The sequence below is a fragment of the Paramisgurnus dabryanus genome, chromosome 7, assembly GCF_030506205.2.
Source record: "Paramisgurnus dabryanus chromosome 7, PD_genome_1.1, whole genome shotgun sequence".
Lineage (NCBI taxonomy): Eukaryota > Metazoa > Chordata > Actinopteri > Cypriniformes > Cobitidae > Paramisgurnus > Paramisgurnus dabryanus.
The window spans coordinates 31,608,428-31,630,098 of record NC_133343.1 but is presented as its reverse complement, the minus strand read 5'-3'; the positions used below and the strand labels follow the sequence as shown (position 1 = coordinate 31,630,098).

The 21,671-nt window shown below is 35.7% G+C and overlaps 1 protein-coding gene across 7 annotated transcripts in view; it reads left to right on the top strand.

Annotated features, from left to right (window-relative positions):
• The window catches only part of pacsin1b (protein kinase C and casein kinase substrate in neurons 1b), a 29,996-nt gene that overhangs the window by 7,215 nt on the left and 1,110 nt on the right, over positions 1-21,671 (top strand). For 2 of the 7 annotated variants that reach the window (XM_065279529.2, XM_065279530.2), the window contains exons 2-9: positions 13,782-13,893; positions 14,859-15,015; positions 15,119-15,354; positions 16,598-16,753; positions 17,424-17,599; positions 18,791-18,911; positions 19,001-19,131; positions 19,243-19,430. In XM_065279529.2, coding sequence (XP_065135601.1) covers positions 13,834-13,893; positions 14,859-15,015; positions 15,119-15,354; positions 16,598-16,753; positions 17,424-17,599; positions 18,791-18,911; positions 19,001-19,131; positions 19,243-19,430 — 1,225 coding nt within the window. In that variant the 5' untranslated portion in view covers positions 13,782-13,833. Of the gene's footprint in view, positions 1-1,783; positions 1,932-9,743; positions 9,858-13,781; positions 13,894-14,858; positions 15,016-15,118; positions 15,355-16,597; positions 16,754-17,423; positions 17,600-18,790; positions 18,912-19,000; positions 19,132-19,242; positions 19,431-21,671 lie in introns of those variants that run through there. The other 5 variants (XM_065279528.2, XM_065279531.2, XM_073815237.1 and 2 more) reach the window with 5 other exon arrangements.

Sequence of the window (21,671 nt, the reverse complement as noted above, 5' to 3'; positions counted from 1 at the left end):
AGTGTGTTGTTGTGTGTGACACAACATAACTTCATGTTAAAAAGTAAATAATGACTTTGGCTTTACATTGAGTGACACTGAATGTCTTTTTATTACAAACATTAAATTTAAATAATAGAGAAATTTACTGGCTGATAAAAAAAGATTTATTGGGCAATGCCGATAATAAAAAAGTAAAAATATCAGCCGATATCGACAGAGGCTCTGCAGTAGCGCTAATAATATAAAAAATATTTAAAAATTGCTAGTTGCTAATTAAAATATGCTAGTTATACAAACTTATACAAAAATTAGTTCTGGTGTTTAATAGAGATGCACCCACATATATCAGCCAAATATTATCGTTGATAAAGTTATTTTTTTCTCACTATCGGCAATCGGTCAATAGTTAAAAAACAGCCGATAGTAATGGTCGACATATCCTCTCAATCAAAAGAGAACAAAAAATTCAATACATTTGAGCACTGTGTATTAGGGATACACCGATACTGGTATCGGGTATCGGCCTTGATACCACATTTTCTAAAGTACTCGTACTCATTAAAAGTCCCCCGATACCTGGAATCGATACCACGGTTTGAGAAATGTCTATGTTTGAGCGGCGTGTAAGGGGTTAATGCCTCTTGTGTTGTCCAAAGAGGCAGAGTTTACAACAAACTGGAAAACTAGTCCTTTGTTTTAGTTTTTTTGTTAAATTATATGACTAAAGCTGTTACCTGTAAATTTAAATCATGCTTTTTTATTAAGTACTCCGTATCGGTATCGGCAAGTACTGAAATGCAAGTACTCGTACTCGTATTCCAAAAAAGTGGTATCGGTGCATACTGTGTATTGAAAATGTAAAGAAACATCACTAGTTTAATCTTTCATGTATCGGCAGATATCACACTGAATAATCGGTATCTGTGAAAAATGTATATCGTGTTTAACAATATAAAGTATCTGTCCTACACTATCAGAAAAATGGTCACAAGAAATGGTCCCAAGCATCACTGGGGTGGTTCCCTTACAAAAATACATCTTTGCACCTAAAGAGTTCATATTAGTACCTCACAAGTACATATATTGGCACCGAATATATACATATCTGTACCCAAATGGTACATATCAATAGGGTACTACCCCAGTGACAGCTAGGGACCATTTATTAATTTTTTTCTGACAGTGTAGGTAGATGAAGTGGTCAAGTTACCAAAGATCAAATTTAAGGGTGTGAGTTAATCTGTTTATCTTTATGGTAATAAAACTGATCACTGAATGAGTTATTTTTAACACAGTTCAATAAATGCTTTAGTAAACGTCACAGTTATGTTTTGATAATGCATCAGATTTCTGTGATTTCTCCAGCAGTAGATATTCAGTTATGAACCCGGGCGGGCGTTTAGTTATTGATGTTTGCTGGCCTCAGACCGCTTCAGTTCACTTTGGTCTGATCAATGATATGGATTTTGGGTTTTGCTGTGGTCTGAAGCTGGTATGACTGTCTGCTAAATAACTTTTAATGAACAATTATCAGCATTTTGTCACGTTGTTCGACCGCAGTATTGAGCAGTGAGATACCAATTAAAGAGGAAATTCATATTGTGTTTTAAGCTTTGTTGGCCATAAAATAATGTAAGTTGAGTTGTTTGGCTTGTTGTTTAGTGATATCTGTCTTTTTAAGAGACTTGTGCTGTGTCGCTCTGGTTAATCATTGATCATCGTTCAGGGTGGGGTTGTCAAAGTTCAATTAAATGGATGAACAATCGTCACTAACCATTTTCCATGTGTATGTCTTTGTAAGGCAGTGTTTGTGTGTTAGGGTATTGGGTTTGACCGGTCTCATTATGTATTACACAAGACACACCTACTAGTCCAACACCGGTCGGATGTAAAGAGTATCTGGTGTCACCCGCAGGTCCTGGAACATCTATTTTTGGGCTGTTTACCAGGTGAGATATTATCTTAGATAAATAGTCAAGATCTACATCAAACATTGTAAGTCTAATTCCTCTTGTGTAAGAAAACCTGTAATCTACATATTCGATAGAATATGTTTGTGTCATATTTTAGAAAAGATGGACGTAAAAATTCTGTAACACTTTACAATAAGGTTGTATTGGTTAACACTTGTAAATGCTTTAGCTAACAATAAGCAATCTGTGTAAAGTCATTTCAGAAAATAGTTTGTAAACACATTATAAATGTTATAAATGTATTGCCGAAACATGTTACAAAGACTGTGAACTATGTAGTACTGAATTGTGGAGTTAAATTTGTTAAACAGTTTTCCCCACTTGGGATAATCTGGGTGGGGCTAAAACAGTAGCTTGATGACACACTGGAGCCACCGAGCATAGCCCCGCCCCTAACACAATCACAAGCATTCATTTAGGTTGTAGAGGTATTTGACAGTTAAGAAAGACCCACGAGTAGGCGTGGTTTCAGAGACAGTGGACACACCCCCAGCTTTTGAGAGTATAGCGAATCCTGCCTGTTTTTACAAGATAACTTAATTTTATTTATTTGGTGGCATCCTACCGAGCCCCTAAGGTGACATTGGTGTAAAAAATTCAAAAGTTTAGTTTCATGTGCTCACGTGAAACTTTCATGTGCTCACGCGAAACCTTTTTTTACATTTAGTTTTGCATGCTCATGTGAAACTATCGCGTGTGCACGTGAAAGCGAAAGGTTCACGTGTGCGCGCGAAAGTTTCACGTGAGCAAACTAAACTTTATTTAATTTTTGCTCCATGTCCCCTTAGGGCATTCCAATTTTGGTGGGTGGTTAATATAAATTTTTTCTATGGTGTGACAAACTTAGGACACATTTAATATCAGATTTTACATAGACTTTAGTCTTTGTTAACTAATACAACTTTAAGTATTGTGCCCATTGACAGCTAGGGACCATTTTTTTTATTTTTCTGACTGTCCAGAAAACAGTGTTTTGTCTTATGTAAATAAGGGGATGTTGTGCATTAACACCACTAGGTGTAGCATCATTTTGTCTAATGTCTATTGCTTTTCCATATTGGTATGTGACAGAACTGGCTTTTTCTCTTGGAAATTGCATTGCTGTCAGCTTCAGGTTTGTGTTAATCTGTCTGATGTGGATGAGATAAACAGAAATTGTGTCTACTCCTTTAGGCGAATTGTCGAGACTGCATGAATTTCGATCCTGTCGGAGCGTGAAGAGATATTTTAGGTGAAAAGTCCATGCTGTGTGACTGTAGGGATCTATAGCTGTCTGCAAAAGCGGGGTGTTGCGGTGCCATTGTTGTTGTTCTTATGGTTCTTATGTGACCCTGGACCACAAAACCAGTCATAAGGGTCAATTTGCGTAAATCACATGAAATAAATATTTTCCATTGATGTATTGTTCATTGGGATAAGACAATATTTTGCCAAGATACTATTTAAAAAATGTGTATCTAAACATATCAAAATATTGAGAAAATCACCTTTAAAGTTGTCCAAATGAAGTCCTTAGAAACACATATTGCTAATTTTTTATATATATGGTAGGAAATGTACAAAATATTTTCATGAGACATGATTTTTGGCATAAAAATTATAATTTTGACCTATACAATGTATTTTTGGCTATTGCTGCAAATATACTGTACACATGCGACTTATGACTGGTTTTGTGGTCCAGGGTCACATATTGTTAATATTTGGCTCTGGTGCCTCATTCAGTGGGGTCTAGATTAAAAAAAAAAAAAAAACGTTCCATGAAATGCATTATTATGTCAAACCCACACTAAGTTGACATCAACAAACATTTACAATAGATTGAGAACATATTTAAAGGAAAACACCACAGTTTTTCAATATTTTATTATGTTCTTACCTTAACTTAGACAAATAAATGCATACCTATCTTTTTTCAATGCGTGCACTTAATCTTTGTATAGCACGTTGTGAATGTGTTAGCATTTAGCCTAGCCCCATTCATTCCTTAGGATCCAAACAGGGATTAATTTAGAAGCCATACTTACTCACCATACTTACTGGTGTAACTACTCATTTAACAGTCTTTAAATAGGAATAAGACGGAAGGGTTTAGTGTCTTCTTAATTCATTCCTGTTTGGATCCTAAGGAATGAATAGGCTAGGCTAAATGCTAACACATTCACGACGTGGTGTACAAAGATTAAGTGCACGCACTGAAAAAAGATATGGATGTATTAATTCATCTAAGTTGAGGTAAGAACATAGAAAAATATTGAAAATGGTGGTGTTTTCCTTTAATATTTGCAAACATGGCTGATTTATTTGATCTGTATTATTGTATCTTGTAAAGCGTGTATCTATAGTATACTTAATATGGGTTGATTTAATATCGATGTGTAATGTTGTTTCATTGCTTGAACCATTATTTGCTTTAAATGGGGAACTTGTCTGCTACAGGTAGGTCTTCTGCAGATGAAAATGTGAATCTATACTCGGTGTAATTGCATTAACGTCTTAGAGGTAAAAAGCGTGTGGCGTGTTCCCGTGAAAAGAAATCGACATCACAACCGATGATGACATCAGATTACATGCTGAGTTGCATTGTGCATGCATGACGCAGTATTCGGAGCGGCAGAGTGAAAACCGCCCACATGGCTCAGGTTATACGACCTCTGACGTATGCGGGCCTGCCGGTACTCCGTTAACTGGTTGTGAATTATTTATCATCTCGGGCTCAGTTTTAACATCCGTGGATTGTGCAACTCTTGCATTTTTAGGAGCAGCAAATCTGTCCAACTCTTGTCACAATTGCAAACTATGTCGTTTAAAGGTCTATAAAATAAAACATTAAGAGGTTAAGCACATTATTTCTGCCTAGCTGAGCCTGTTAAGGACAAGAATGTCATTGAGCACAACTGCAGATTTGTGTGCGTATGCTGGTCGTGCAGACAGAGACTTTAAGATCTGTGGCATGTTTCTCATGCATGCGGAAGCAGCGTGTTGGGTGTCCTTACAGTTATTGATTGTAAATCTCAGGAGCGCTGCAGTAAAATTCCTGCAGAGATCCTGCAGCTGATAAACAACAACAAAATGGTGTCAGGGGTTAGTCGTATTAATACAGAAACAGATGTTTAATGACCAATTCAGGTAGCAATAATATTTAGGTACAGTAAGACAGATTGTAATTCAGTTTGCAAAAGCTGTCATTTCACAATCTTGGTTAACTAATGACCCAATATAGTTAGGTTATAAGTAACCCACTTAATAACCTTGAATTTGGTTAAATGTTGTTTTTGCCAAAATAACCAGGAATGTCCAGATCTGATATTCTGGATCAGTATCGTGGCCGATCCAGGCTTTTTGGCTGGAATCGGATATCGGATTGTGGACCGACAACATGACCGATGCAATTCCGATACTGTGCATTAGCCGTGGTTGTTACTGACAAGCTATTAAAAAGAACAAATATAACTATCTGCACACTAAAGCGTTTTTACAGTTTTACAGAATTAAGGAAAAAATATTTAGCATACTTACATAATTGATTAAACGTACCTATTATAAGTTCTTCTAAACACTGCTACAGTATGATTAATAATTAGCCTACTAATGTTTCCTGTAACTTGTAAATCATTTTAAATTATTGATTTTTACATTTAAAATTATACTAGATGTAGCAGAAAGCACCGTTTAATTACAGTATTATCGGGCAGGTATCGGTATTGGCTGATCTGGTATCGGAAATGAAAAAGTGGTATCGAAACATCCCTAAAATAACTTGTGAGATGTCTTATATTCCATCATGTAATTAACAGTTTGCTTTCATATATTTATTTATTTATTTTATTTCATTTATTTTTGGGTTAGACGTCTATAAAATGTTCACTCACTAAAGCTATTTTGCGATGCTTTAGCTTAAATGTCTGGGCTGTGTTTGGACAGCTATTAGACGTATTTTAAACACAAAATTGCTTGCTGGGAAAACAACAAAGACATGTTAAAGAAATATTTGTTACTATGCTCCTGTAGCTTAACTAGTAGAGCATTGTTAGCAGCAAGCGGCAACCTTCCGGTCTCTATCTTGAAGCTAACGCGGAAGTGACTTAAACTGCAATTCAGCAACTGGCCACTAGAGACGGACTACAAAAGGGAGTCAATCTCATGTTAAAATGCCCAACTTTACAGCAGAAATAAATATGTTTACAGCCTGGTACAAAAAGTGTTTTTTGGTCTATATAGCTAATTTTGCCCTTCCTGACAACTATGAGGGGGTGAATTATTTTGTAACTCTTCCATTTAAATTATATTAAGCCTTAAAGTTCTGCATAATTAAGGGCGTGGCCACTTGAGTGACGGGTGGACCGCCGCTGCTGTTACTACCGTCGATCTAGGCAGGCGTGATTTAAGCAACCAGGCACCTCAGCTCCACCCACGTCCCGCCTCTTTGCCTATTTTCAGCTGTCTTCGAGGGATGCGTGGTGACGCGATGCCAAGATGGCGACAACTATTGTCTTAAGAAATGCTCTTCACAAAATTACGGGTGATGTCTCGGACATTCAAGCATTTAGCACTTTTATTCCAAGCAACTTTTTAAGCACTTTATAATACTAAATACTATGGTACATAAATATAGTAATCCAACAGGACCATTGTATTATCTAGCGTGCTGTTATCATTAACATAAAAAGTACCAAAAGTACCAAACACGGTTGTGATCTCTGGATGACCTGTGAGGAGAGTGGCATTTTTAAGTGCTGATTCATTAATGCTGTGTATATATTACAATACAGCACATACAGTACTACATTATTCACAAAGCCCTCTACCTTCAGACTTTGAACGGCATGCATTTAAGAAGGTTAAGATAAGTTATCTAAAAAGGACATCACAGCATTCCTTCAAACATCTGTCATGTCACTTTCCATTCATCACCGTTGAGATTTATCTCCATCACATTTATTCAGGGATGTTAAGTAGGGCTGCACGATTAATCGAAAAAGAATCACGATCTCGATTCATACATATAGGCGATCTTCATTTTAAATGACGGCGATTCACTTGCATTTACAGTATTTCCCTGTATTCAGTTTCTGCGTTCAAGTGTTCACGTATTTACATTACAACAACCCAAGAATAGCAGTCAAACTTGCTAACACACACTCATACAGGGTAAAACCAAACCCTATTCATTCACCAATCAGACCCGATCGTTTCTCTCCTCTCTCTCATCTCATTTGCGGCGTTCCGCTGTCACTCGCGTGACGTATAACAAGGCGGCAGACCTAAACACAGTCGTTTACTTGGTGGATCTGGAGCGGCAATTTTCACAAAAAAGAGAGGATAAACGAGTGTCACTGTGGAAAATCCTGGTGGCGACGGAGAAAGTGAAGATGCAACAACATTGGTTTCGAAAAAAGGCAAGGAAATTATTTACCTCAGGCTGCGGACGTTTCTAAATCGGAAGGCTGCAACCTCAGGAGGTCGCATGCAGGCTGTATACGTCATCAAGCCTGGTTCATTTGAGTTAACGGAGCATTACATTCGCAAGTCATTAACATACTTCAACAATTTATTATTAACTAAAAATATTAGTCATCTTTATAACGTTAATTGTTAATATTCTGAAATTAGACAGTCTTTATGATGCGCAGTTTAGAAATGCGACCTCCAGAGAGGCTGCAGCCTTCACATTGAGAAACGGCCTCTTTGCATTCCCCATTAGAAAGGGTTTTTCGCACGAGGGGAACATTGTTACATGTCTGCGTTTCTCTCTGATGCCTCAAAATGTTGATCTTTTAGTCTTTTAAAGGTTTAACGTTAGTGTTTTTAAAGTTTTAAGGTTGGCCAGTTTGATAGTTCAAAAAGCACAGGTGCAATTTAACAGCTAACAAATTTTAAATTATTCTAAATTTTAAGGGGTCTAAAATATGAAAAAGAGACTTTTAAGAAACGTTATTATAACTGAAAGTCCTGTAGCACATTTTTTAGTTAAGTGCATAATAAATGTTTTTGTTAAAATAAAGAGAATCGGGTGAGAGAATCGGGATCTCAATTCCCATGGAAAAAATCGGGATTCACATTTTAGCTTGAATCGTGCAGCCCTAATGTTAAGAGTACAATAAATACACCCTTTGAGATTTTGCAGATTATTAACTCATTACGGCAGCATTTTTTTTAAAGTTGCATTTTTGTAGGGATGCACCGATACCGATACTGGTATCGGGTATCGGCCTCGATACCACATTTTCTAAATTACTCGTACTCGTTAAAAGTCCCCCGATACCAGGGATCAATACCACGGTCTGAGAAATGTCTATGTTTGAGCGGCGTGTAAGGGGTTAATGCCTCTTGTGTTGTCCAAAGAGGCAGAGTTTACAACAAATGTATAAACATACAAATATATCAAATCAAAGAACAGACCCTCTGCTTTCAAACAAACAAACAAAACGGGAAAACACTTTCATCCTATCTTCATTTGTTCTCTTTTTATAACCCCTTAAATGTGTAGGTTTCTTCAAAAATACCAAATTTTGAGCAAAAAGCTGCGATAATTGTATGTTTGTAAAGGAATTATGTTAGAGATCAAATTCAAAACGATTATCAAAACATACTTGGAGTTTAAAATTGATTAAATTAGTTTTTGCTTCAGTTTTTTTTTAAATAAATTTGGTAAGAGCGCCATCTAGTGAATAATAGCAGAATTACAGATTACTGTAAAAACTCATCAGGAAAGCGTCATTGGCAGAGAAATGTTTTTTTTTTTAATTGACGTGATAACTCGTCAATGGCGGGAAAAGAGTTAATGGTAAAATAATAAAAATATAAAAATCGTACTAATTCATATGAATTAACCGACTTACAAAATATGTAAGAATTCTCGCGAGATCAGGCTGGCTGTAAAATGGCTCTTTAAAGCTCCCGTTCTTTCTGTGTTTTTGAAGTTTTGATTCTGTTTACAGAACGCATTATAACATGTGTTCATGTTTCACGTGTAAAAAAACGCGGTATTTTTCATACAATTTACTTATCTGTATAGCGCTGTTTTCACTGTCCTCAAAACGGGCTTGTTCAATGAAGTCCCTTCTTCAGAAATACGCAACGAGTTCTGATTGTGTAATTTGTTTAGTGTGTTGTGATTCGATAGCAGCTTAGCTTGCCGTTAGCTTAGCTGGCGACTGACGTATTCTTGTGGGTGGCGTTTAGTCAAAAAACTGTTCTAGTGACGTCTTTAAAGCAGGAAGTAGAGGTTTGGAATCCAAACCAGCCGTTCGTTGTATGCTTTGAAAGACGAATTCTGTTAAAGAAAATATATCGCCTGGCAGTGAACTTTGAGCTTTATCATTTTACAGATATTTATGCTATTATAGCAACATTACACACTAACTACATTTTTAAAAATGGGATCAGGATGAACGTCACCTTTAACTTTGTGCACAATTTCTATTCTTCTTCTTTTGAACTGATCTTACTACTGGATTTATTATTTCTACTAGATTTACAATTTCCAGAGAGCACAACATTATAAAACCCTCTTTATTTTGTCGTCTAACTGAAAATGCGGTGAAAAAAAACTATGGAAGAATAAGCGTACATATTTTAAAACAAACAGAAACCCTAAAGTTGAATTCCCACCCCCTCTTCACCCCCCAGCTCCCACCCATCACTGTCAGAATAACTCAAGTCAAATGTGATTAGTCACACGCACATACACGCTGTTGCACCCCAACACCAATGATACAGAAGCTGAACTACATCTGCAGTTACTCAACTCAACCAAATAGTTACCTAGTAAGAAACGGTGTGAAATAGACCAGAAGTGTGGTGTAGAGAGGTTAAGAGGAGCTGTGATTGGTTTGGTGGGGATCTTACGTGCCCGGGGTCTGAATGCAGTCTGTATCGCGGCCCATCGCAGGGGATCGGGTAAGCCTTTTGTTGCATTTCTCCTTTTGAATCCAAGTTTTGAAGCGTTCTCCGTGAGCACAGACGGTATGATGATTTGTTTTTGCCGTCTGACTCGTAACACACATGCTAAATGGAGTTTGTATTTGAATGCATTTAAACGTGCAGTAATCTTTGTTGTGTTGGCTTGCATTGCATTTGTTTGGGGTTGTATGATTGTCTCGTATCATTTGAATGATCATTTACGTACTTGCTTAAATGACTTTCAATAATGTGCATTCAATTTTTTATAGTATTTGGGATATGATCTTTTTCAGCTCCCGCACTACAGTCTAAGTAAAATCTAAACAATATGATGCTCAACCACTTTTTTTACCGATCTTTTGTTTCTCATGCCAAAAAGAGCCATGTGCTGTGTTGAAAGCTCCTCCCACTTGCCCCCCTCCATTTGAAAGGATTAACAAAAACACCATACAAAAATGAGTGCAAAAATCTTTTAAATGTCACACTTTTGTGGTCAGTTTTGATTCCGTTGTGGCATACGCCATTGTTTTTGTTTCTCTAATATGTTCCCATTGACCCAATTCCTGAGCCCCCCTCCCATCACCCTATTTAAAAAAATCAAACCCGCCCTCCATGGCCCTCTAATCACAATGCATTGTCCTGTCAGGTCCCCATGACATCATCACTGTTAGCCAATCATTTTTCTATGACATCATGCATTCAGGCCGTCAGGAATGATAATTGACGTCTGTCAGTGTGAAGATATCACTCATTGAGAGTAAACTGATGATGATGTAATCACTTCCTGTGAGCCGTCGGGTTTGTTTTAAAGTAAAATTCAGTCTGGAAAGAAGAAATCAATGAGCCGTTTTGTTGAGATAAATCACATAAGTGGAACAGAAAGACATTAAAGTGGCAGTGATTTAATCACATTCAGTTGGGATGGAGCAACGCGTTTGTCTTTTCGTGTTAAGACTGACCATTGTAGTAACTTTTCTCTATGTGAGGATATAAATCCATAAAAGGATAAAAATAACATTCTTTAAAATCTCTTTAAGAAAAAGTCACTGGATTCTTCAAAGGTTCAGGTCAGTAGACTACAGTTCTTTCATTGTCAGAAACATTTAATTAGTTAAAGATTGGTGGGCTCAGTTTTATCCATCAACCATTTATTAACATGAGAGGATATATATCTTTAAAGTTTTATCAGTAAGTGAAGATCCTTGTAGGTTATTTTTACTTTTAAATAATTTGTCACATAATTTTTAATGGTTGTACTTTAGCAGCAGCTAAATTGTATTGTCATCCAAGTTTAAATAAGAGTTTATTGTTAAAAGTTTATATCATGCTATATAAAATATGCAATTTGAAGTTGTGTCAACATATGTTTTATGTTATTTTAACTCTTCGCCAAAATTTAAAATGGTTAGTGAAGGAAATCGAATGGTATAACCTTGTAAAATCATGTTAAAGGTGCCAAAGAATGCATTGAAATAATATGTTAAATTATTTTCTGATATCTACATAGAAGGTTTGTGGCTTTATTAAGTATTTTAACATGTCTATTTACAACCTTAGAATTGTAAGTCTAGTTTTTAGACCAAAAATATCTAATTTAAGTGATTTTGTGCATAAAACAAGCAAAGAAAATCTGCCAATCGGGTAAGCAAATTTTTCTTGAATTTTGTTTGAATTTCGTGTTTAAGAAAACTGTTCAAGATTTTTTGCTTACCCCATTGGCAGATTTTTTTTGCTTGTTTTATGCACAAAATCACTTAAATTTGATATTTTTGGTCTTAAAACTAGACTTATTTTCTTGGGTGGTTTTGCTCATCAAGAAAAAGCATCTTAATTTAATAATAAATATATTTTTACTGAAAACAAGACAAAAAATACTAAGAATTTTTTTTCTTGAAAAACATTTTTTGCAGTGTATTTCTTTATTTGAAGGGGTCATGAATAATAATGTTGAGCTCTGCTCTGATTGGCTGTTTTTCAGAGCAGCTCCTTCAGTAGCTCTGTGTGTGTGTCTAAACAGATCTTATGTTTGAGTCTGTATCAGGTGAAGAGACAGATTTTGAGGAATAATCAATTGTTAAGAGATTGTTAAAGGATGTTTCTGGGTGGTACGTTTTTTCAGTATGAACCTGCAAAACATAATGTCAATAGTAGAACTAGGCAGCCTAAACATTAGCATATAACATTAATTAGCATATAGCGCTAACTCAGCAGTCATAACTTTGTTTATAGCATTGTAACAACATTGTAATTAATTTAATGTTGTGGGCGTACATCACGACTGTAACTTATATTGAGATTGGTCTGTTTTCCAGCTGTCTTGTGCATGCACGAGGTTTACATAAGAAGGAGGAAACAATCGTGTTTGTCATTTTCATGTACAGAACTCTTATTATTCATCTATGCCTACATAAATACAGTTTTACATTCTACGGCACCTTTAAAGTGTATTTATTCAACGTCAGATCTGTTTTCAGATAGATTTCCCCTGGACCCAGTTTTAACTCAGACCTTGGTTTTTGTTAGTGATTTTGCAAATGTGTTTTACTCGGCCACATGACATTTTTACACAAATTCACTTCTTAATGCTCAGTACACAATTCACACTTAAATTTTTATGATATTGAATTGTGTAGTGTAGTATTTTTATTGGGTTCAGAAGGTTTACTACTGATTGTTGATTACAGTTGGATGTATGTAAAGTAAGAAAATGGTCAATGTGTGTATGTTTTGTGTTATGAGTTATGAGACAAAATGTCCCATTGGTAAATTAACAGAAGTCACTTTGCAATATTTTAGGTAAATTAATGGGTAAAATATTTGGTGTTGTACCGGTTGCAGGCTACACTGCAAACAATTACTTTCTTAAAAAATTATTTTCAAGAAAAAAAATTCTTAGTATTTTTGTCTTGTTTTTTTTTTGAAAAATATCTAATATTTCTCAAATTAAGATGCTTTTTCTTGATGAGCAAAAGCACCCAATGAACAAATATCAAATGTAAGTTATTTTGTGCATAAAACAAGCAAAAAAGTCTGCCAATGGGGTAAGCTTATTTTTCTTGAATTTAGTGTTTTAAAAAAAATTCAAGATTTTTTTGCTTGTTTTATGCACAAAATCACTTAAATTTGATATTTTTGGTATAAAAACTAGACTTATATTCTTGAGTCGTTTTGCTCATCTTAATTTAAGAAATTTTAGATATTTTTACTGAAAAAAAGATACAAATACTTAGAATTTTTTTCTTGAAAATAATTTTTTGCAGTGTATGCCAAAAATATAAATAAGTTGCAAAGCAGTTATGCCAAAAAAACATAAAATTTAATTGAATTTGTGCTTAATACAAGCAAAAAAAATCTGCCAATGGGGTAAGACAAAAATCCCAAACTTTTTTCTTAAACAGTTAATTCAAGAAAAAATGTCTTACCACATTGGCAGATTTTTTTGCTTATTTTAAGTACAAATTTACGTAAATTGTATATTTTTTGTCTGAAAACTAGACTTAATTTCTTAAGTAATTTTGCTTTTCAGGAAAACACATCTTGATTTAAGAATTTTTAGATATTTGTACTTAAGCATAACAAAAATACTAAGTAAGAAAATGCTGGGTTATAAACAGCTCAGTGTTGGGTTAAGTTAACCCAGAAAATGTTATATTGGACCTAACAATGGATGAAAACAACACAGCATAGGTTACATTACAACCCAATGGGCCACTTTGGGTTTGTTCCTGTTGACCCAATAATGGCTTAAAAATAACCCAGAAATTTTTACATTTTTTACAATAAATATTAAATAAAGCCTAAACAGAAATAAGGGATAAAGCATTAAAAGAAAATTTGAAATAAGTTGCAAAGCATCATTTATGTAAAATTGAACCTCCTCATTTGACTATTACCATCTTTCTGATTTTGTCTTTTCCGCAGTTCATGGTGAATTTCATTTGTTCGTCAAATCTGCACAACTGAATCTCACATCATGTCGGGAGCCTACGATGAGGCGGCTATGTCCGATGAGACTACAGACAGTTTCTGGGAGGTCAGACTTATTTCTATTCTGTGCCGAGTTTAATATCATGAATCATTAATGTGCATATAAATGTCTTCGTGTATAAACATCCATAACTATGAAGCTTCTGTCTTGTTATTTTGGATGATTGTCCAGTTTGTTGGCTGATGTTTCTAGACCAGTTTCCTTGTTATCTTATTGACTGATTGACCTTTAACACTGTGAGCTGTATGTCCTTGTAAATGTCAAATCCACATTATATTGATCAACGGGATGTTAACATAGTGTTAAATGAACTTTAACACAACATATGAGAGGAATTAAAATCCTGTTCAGTTTCTCCATATATGAGTCGATATTAACCAATAACGTATAAAGCTTTATTTTCACTTGAAAACCTGGTGAAGATCTCCATTACCCATAATTCCCAACGGAGAATTTTCAAATAATGTTTTTACTTCTAATGAAACTTTGTGGTCACTTCAGAGCAGCTTGGTTTGGTTGATGGCTTCCAATCCTTTAATAGATTTTTTTTAAAAATAGGAAATGACAGATTTTCCTTCATAACCTCATAAATGTGACCCTTGACCACAAAACCACTTTTTTAAATTGAGATTTATACATCATCTGAATAAATAAATAATCTTTCCATTGATGTGTGGTTTGTTTGGATATGACGATATTTGGCCGAGATCTAGAATCTGGCGGTGCAAAAAAAATCTAAATATTGAGAAAATCGCCTTTAAATTTGTACAAATAAAATCCTTAGCAACACATATTACCAAATAAATGTTATTTATATTTGCAGTAGGAAATGTACCAAATATATTAATGGAGCATGATCTTTACTTAATACCCTAATGATTTTGGCATAAATAAAATCGACAGTGACCCATACAATATATTGTTGGCTATTGTTACAAATATACCCGTGCAACTTGTGAATGGTTTTCTAGTCCAGGGTCAGATATTTTAAAGACTGTCTGTTTTACCAGGTTGGGAACTACAAGCGAACAGTGAAGCGGATCGAAGATGGTCATCGTCTCTGTAACGACATGATGAATTGCATACAGGAGCGTGCCAAAATAGAAAAGTCTTATGCACAGCAGCTCACCGACTGGTCGAAGAGATGGAGACAGCTTGTGGAGAGAGGTATAAAAAAAATCTTTCAACCGATGCAAAGTGACAATCCTAAAAAGCAAATGTTTCAATAAACTTTTCAACATTGTTTACTGGCATGCTGTCCGTCTCACAGGACCACAGTATGGTACTCTGGAGAGAGCCTGGCTCGCCATGATGACCGAGGCTGAGAAAGTCAGCGAGTTGCATCAGGAGGTTAAAAATAATCTGCTGAACGAGGACTTGGAGAAGGTGAAGAATTGGCAGAAAGATTCCTACCACAAACAAATGATGGGCAGCTTTAAAGAGACCAAAGAGGCCGAAGAAGGCTTCAGAAAAGCCCAGAAGCCCTGGGCCAAAAAACTCAAAGAGGTGAGAGAACCAAACATTTCCAACGGGTGATTAAACAAGGTCATACACAGTTTCTTATGAATTTTAACGGCAAAACATCAATCAGAAATGTCTTCCTTGAATGTTTTGTCTATATAAAAACTGATAAAGGGTAGATGCCAAAAGAAAAGTGCTAATATATGGTATATACAACTTCTGGCGGTGCGTAGATCCAAAGAAAATTAAAAAAAACAAATGAGATCCACACACGGAAATTGCACCAAAAAGCTGAAAGGATTTTATTATCCTAAGGCCATAAAAGTGCAAGTTTTGATTAGATTTTTGATGTTTGGTCTATAAGATTAATGCCATTTAAAATGCAGAAGAAATACTAAATCATTTACTTAAAGGGATAGTTCACCCAAAAATAAAAATGTTGTCATCATTTACTCACCTTCAAGTGGTTACAAACCTGTACAAATTTCTTGGTAGTGTTAAACACAAATTAAGATATTTTGGAAAAATTGTAATAACAAACATATCTGGGGCACCATTCACTTCCATACCCTGCAAAAAAAGGATTTTAAGAAAAAAAGTTCTTAGTATTTTTGTCTGGTTTTCAGTAAAAATATCTGAACATTTTTAAATTAAGATGCTTTTTCTTGATGAGCAAAACGACCCAAGAAAATAAGTCTAGTTTTTAGACCAAAATTATTAAATTTAAGTGATTTTGTGCATAAAACAAGCAAAAAATCTGCCAATGGGGTAAGCACATTTTTCTTGAATTTTTCTTGAATTTAGTGTTTAAGAAAAATATTCAAGATTTTTTTGCTTACCCCATTGGCAGATTTTTTTGCTTGTTTTATGCACAAACTCACTTAAATTTGATATTTTTGGTCTAAAAACTAGACTTATTTTCTTGGGTCATTTTGCTCATAAAGAAAAAGCATCTTAATAAAATAATTTTTAGATATTTTTACTGAAAACAAGACAAAAATACTAAGAAAATGTTTTCTTGAAAATCATTTTTTTGCAGTGGAGTGTTATTTACTCCTACTATGGAAGTCAATGGTGCCCCAGATCTGCTTCAAAAAATTTTCAAAATATCTTCTTTTGTGTTCAGCAGAACAAAGAAATGTACACAGGTGTGTAACAAATTGAAAGTGAATTATTGATAACATCATTTAAATTTTTTTGTGAACTATCCCTTTAATATGCTGAGATGTTAATAGAATGTTTAGTTAGGTTTACTTTAGTTTTTTTGTCTCTCGTCTTTTATTTTCAGTTGGAAACAGCGAAGAAAACGTACCACATGGCCTGCAAGGAAGAGAAAATAGCATCAACAAGAGAGGCCAATAGCAAAGCAGAAGCATCTGTGACATCAGACCAGCAAAAGAAACTTCAGGAGAAACTGGACAAGTGTAAAAATGACGTTCAGAAGGTCAGCAAAATAAAAGTCTTCATGCAATTTTTCTAAAATGGCCCAGAAAAGTGAATTTCGTTGTGAGAAGCATCACCTGAGATCATTCGTGACCCTGTCTCATAATCTAATGATGAGATGAGGAGCATCAAAGTTTGATTTCAATTTTTTACAGTACCTTACTCAGTCGGATATCAAGGTTATATTTTTATGAAAAAAAATACTACTATGTCAATTGAACTTTACACCAAAACATCAGCTTTGCATGCTCACCACAACTGTATTGATATACAACAGGCCACTGAAACATCTTCACATGATTTTATCTGCTATTCATTACAGCAGAAGGTCCAGATCCCCTGAGATCAGTTTTATTGTTCCTCTCTGGATCCCGCAGACACGTTCAATAAACTGCACAACCAATTCATTAGCCTTTAACCTCACTGCATCCATTATAAGCACTTAAACCCAAAGTCCCAGTAGACTCAGATAGGCCTGATCTGAGATCAGCTGCTCATATAAGTGAAGACCGTAGAAACTTCCCTAATGCACCTATAATGTCAAACACTTACTCAATATACTGATGCTATTTTATAAGGAAAGAGCAACAGGTTGATTATATAAGACTGACACATGTCACTTATGAAAACTATACAAAACTATACATTTGCATGCATTTTTTGTGTTTTAGGCCAAAGAGAAATATGATAAGAGTCTGGAGGAGCTCGGCAAGTGCACACCGCCGTACATTGAGAACATGGAGGCCGTGTTTGAACCCTGTCAGCAGTTTGAGGAGAAGAGGTTAAACTTCCTCCGTGAGGTTCTTCTAGATATCAAACGACATCTGAACCTCACTGAGAACCAAAGGTCAGCTTTATATCAACCTCATCTTTGAATTTTATTTTCATCATATGCTGTCATTTGTGACATCTAACGTGAGGCTTTGACTTGCATGAAAACACAGAGATGTTTATCGTATATCGCAAGCCATCCCACAATTACCGAGATATGACATTTGGTCAGAATCGCCCAGCCCTATACCAGGGTGATTTTTTATAAATGATTACAATGCTTATCTTTAAAGGAAAACACCACCATTTTTAAATATTTTACTATGTTCTTACCTCAACTTAGATAAATGAATACATAACTATCTTTTTCAATGCGTGCACTTAATCTTTGTATAGCGCCTTGTGAATGTGTTAGCATTTAGCCTAGCCCCATTCATTCCTTAGGATCCAAACAGGGATGAATTTAGAAGCACCAAACACTTCCATGTTTTCCGACTTTTACATGAGTAGTTACATGAGTATGGTGGCACAAAATAAAACTTTAGTTTGGATCCTAAGGAATGAATGGGGCTAGGCTAAATGCTAACACATTCACAAGGCGCTATACAAAGATTAAGTGCACGTGTTGAAAAAAGATAGATATGTATTAATTCATCTAAGTTGAGGTAAGAACATAGAAAAATATTGAAAAACGGTGGTGTTTTCCTTTAATATTTGGAATCTACTGATAAATCGTAGTGCATAAACTTGTACCTAGTGTTTGAATTAAGGGGGGCTGGGGTGATCCCGGACCTCCTATAAGCTGTGTGGGGCCCCCTATAAAGCACAAAAATATAAATTGGGGGGGTCCCCCTGGTTTTTATTAAAATACTACATGAATTTAAAATTCTCGTGCTGCGTTGCCACAAAGTGATACTGTCCATTATTTGGCCCAATTTCGCAATAAAATAATCCAAAAGATTTCTGTCTGAAATAAATTTAAACTCTCAAGTGCGCCTCACGCTGTTTTCTGGAGGAATTGACAGATTTTTTGATTTAGGATTGGCTTAGGGGCTTTTAAAAAATTCTTCTCAAACTATTATTTCACACTAATTTAAGGGGTACAGTTTGAGTTAAGGGTTATTTGGTGTTTCTTTGATAACAACGTTGATCTAGGATAACATCTTACTTTGTGAAATCACGGCGATCCTGTAATGATGGGGGGGGCTTAGCTTATGGGGACCCCACATAATCTTGAACATAATTCGAACACTGCTCTTGCATGCAGCTATGCCACAGTTTACCGGGACCTGGAGCGAACCATCACGTCAGCCAGTGCTCAAGAAGATCTAAAGTGGTTTAGTAATAACCATGGGCCTGGCATGCACATGAACTGGCCACAGTTTGAGGTAAAGTACCTATAATACACAAACAAACCAGTTACTTTTGTTACTAATGTAAGCCGGGTGATTTGACTTCTTATTTGACTACGAACCAGGAATTCAATCCAGATCTGAGTCATTCCATAAATAAGAAAGAAAAGGTTAAAAAGAACCATGATGGAGTGACTTTAACTCAAATGTCAATGGGCGGAGATCAAGGCACACCGAAAACTGGAGACCGCGGCAGGTAAAGAGATCTGTCCGCTAAATGTTTAAAAAAAAATTATTTTCATTATGGGTAGACCACCAATGTATTTTTGTAAAACTAACTTGTTGTGATGTTCTCTCGTCTCTTTAGCGTGAGCAGCTATGAGAAGAACCAGCAGTATTCTGCCGAGTGGTCCGACGATGAGCCACCTGCCGCCCAACCTGTAGACGAAACCAACGGAGGTGAAAATCCATTCGATGAGGACAGCAAAGGAGTACGAGTCAGGGCGCTGTACGACTATACGGGGCAAGAGCAAGATGAGCTGACCTTTAAAGCAGGTCAAAGACCAGTAAACCAAACATCTGACAAGTCGATATTAGTTACAGTGTCAGAAAAAAATGGTTCCAAGCTATCACTGGGGCAGTAACCTTTAAAAAGTTCCTAATATGGACCATTTAGATACAGATATGTATACATTTGGTAGCAATATGTACCTTTGAGGTACTAATATTTACCTTTGAGGTACTTAAAGGACAAGTTCGGTATTTTAGACTTAAAGCCCTGTTTTCAGATTGTTTATGGTCAAATAGAATGGTTTTGACTGAAATTTCGACATTTTCGGCTGCCCTGAGAATTTTCGCTTGTTTGTGTTTCAGCTCAGACCTCTACAATGGCTTTATAGGTGCACTGGAACAATCCTTCCTAAAATGCATTAAACTTTCGTTTACAAAGACGTGAAACTCACCGAGTGGTCAGGGGTGTTCACTGGTATGCTCACACAAAAATCGCTCCAAAAGACGCATTCCAACAGGTTTTATCGTAGTTTTTACCAACTCCATTGACTGTATTAGACGTCCTGTGAGGTACGGTATTACTCCGCGCCGGGAACTTTGTTTCTATTCTTGCAATTGGCAAAGGCGGATTAGCGCCACCTCCTGGGCTGGAGTGTTTATTATTCAAGCTCTAAGCGGAAGAATGTACGGGTGTGAGGCGTTTGGGGAAATAGGTCCACAAGTTAACAACGAATGCTAAAACAGCTGTTGGAAAGCATCTTTTAACGCGATTTTTGTGTGAGCATATCAGTGAACACCCCTGACCACTCGGTGAGTTTCTCGTCTTTGTAAACGAAAGTTTAATGCATTTTAGGAAGGATTGTTCCAGTGCACCTATAAAGCCATTGTAGAGGTCTGAGCTGAAACACAAACAAGCGAAAATTCTCAGGGCAGCCGAAAATGTCGAAATTTCAGTCAAAACCATTCTATTTGACCATAAACAATCTGAAAACAGGGCTTTAAGTCTAAAATACCGAACTTGTCCTTTAAATGCACTCTTTGGTACCAATATGCACATTTCAGGTACTAATATGAACTTTTGGTTCCAAAATGTATATTTGATGTACTAATATGCACTCTTTGTTTCCAAAACTTATTTTTGGTACTAATATGCACTCTTTGTTTCCAAAACTTATTTTTGGTACTAATATGCACTCTTTGTTTCCAAAACTTATTTTTGGTACTAATATGCACTCTTTGTTTCCAAAATGTACCTTTGAGGTACTAATATGAACTCTTGGTTCCAAAACGTACCTTTGAGGTACTAATATGCACTCTTTGTTTCCAAAATGTACCTTTGAGGTACTAATATGAACTCTTGGTTCCAAAATGTACCTTTGAGGTACTAATATGCACTCTTTGTTTCCAAAACGTATTTTTGGTACTAATATGCACTCTTTGTTTCCAAAATGTACCTTTGATGTACTAATATGAACTCTTGGTTCCAAAACGTACCTTTGAGGTACTAATGGGCACTATTTGGTTCCAAAAGGTACTTTTTTGGGGTACTAATGTGCACTATTTGGTTCCAAAAGGTACTTTTTTGGGGTACTAATGTGCACTATTTGGTTCCAAAAGGTACTTTTTTGAGATACTAATATGCACTATTTGGTTCCAAAAGGTACTTTTTTGAGATACTAATATGCACTCTTTGTTTCTAAAATGTACCTTTGGTACTAATATGCACTCTTTGTTTCCAAAATGTACCTTTGATGTACTAATATGAACTCTTGGTTTCAAAATGTACCTTTGAGGTACTAATATGCACTATTTGGTTCCAAAAGGTACTTTTTTGAGGTACTAATATGCACTCTTTGTTTCCAAAATGTACCTTTGGTACTAATATGCACTCTTTGTTTCCAAAATGTACCTTTGATGTACTAATATGAACTCTTGGTTTCAAAATGTACCTTTGAGGTACTAATATGCACTATTTGGTTCCAAAATGTACCTTTGGTACTAATATGAACTCCTGGTTTCAAAATGTACCTTTGATGTACTAATATGAACTCTTGGTTTCAAAACGTACCTTTGAGGTACTAATATGCACTATTTGGTTCCAAAAGGTACTTTTTTTAGGTACTAATGTGCACTATTTGGTTCCAAAAGGTCCTTTTTTAGGTACTAATGTGCACTATTTGGTTCCAAAAGGTACTTTTTTGAGATACTAATGTGCACTTGTTGGTTCCAAAAGGTACTTTTTTGAGATACTAATGTGCACTTGTTGGTTCCAAAAGGTACTTTTTT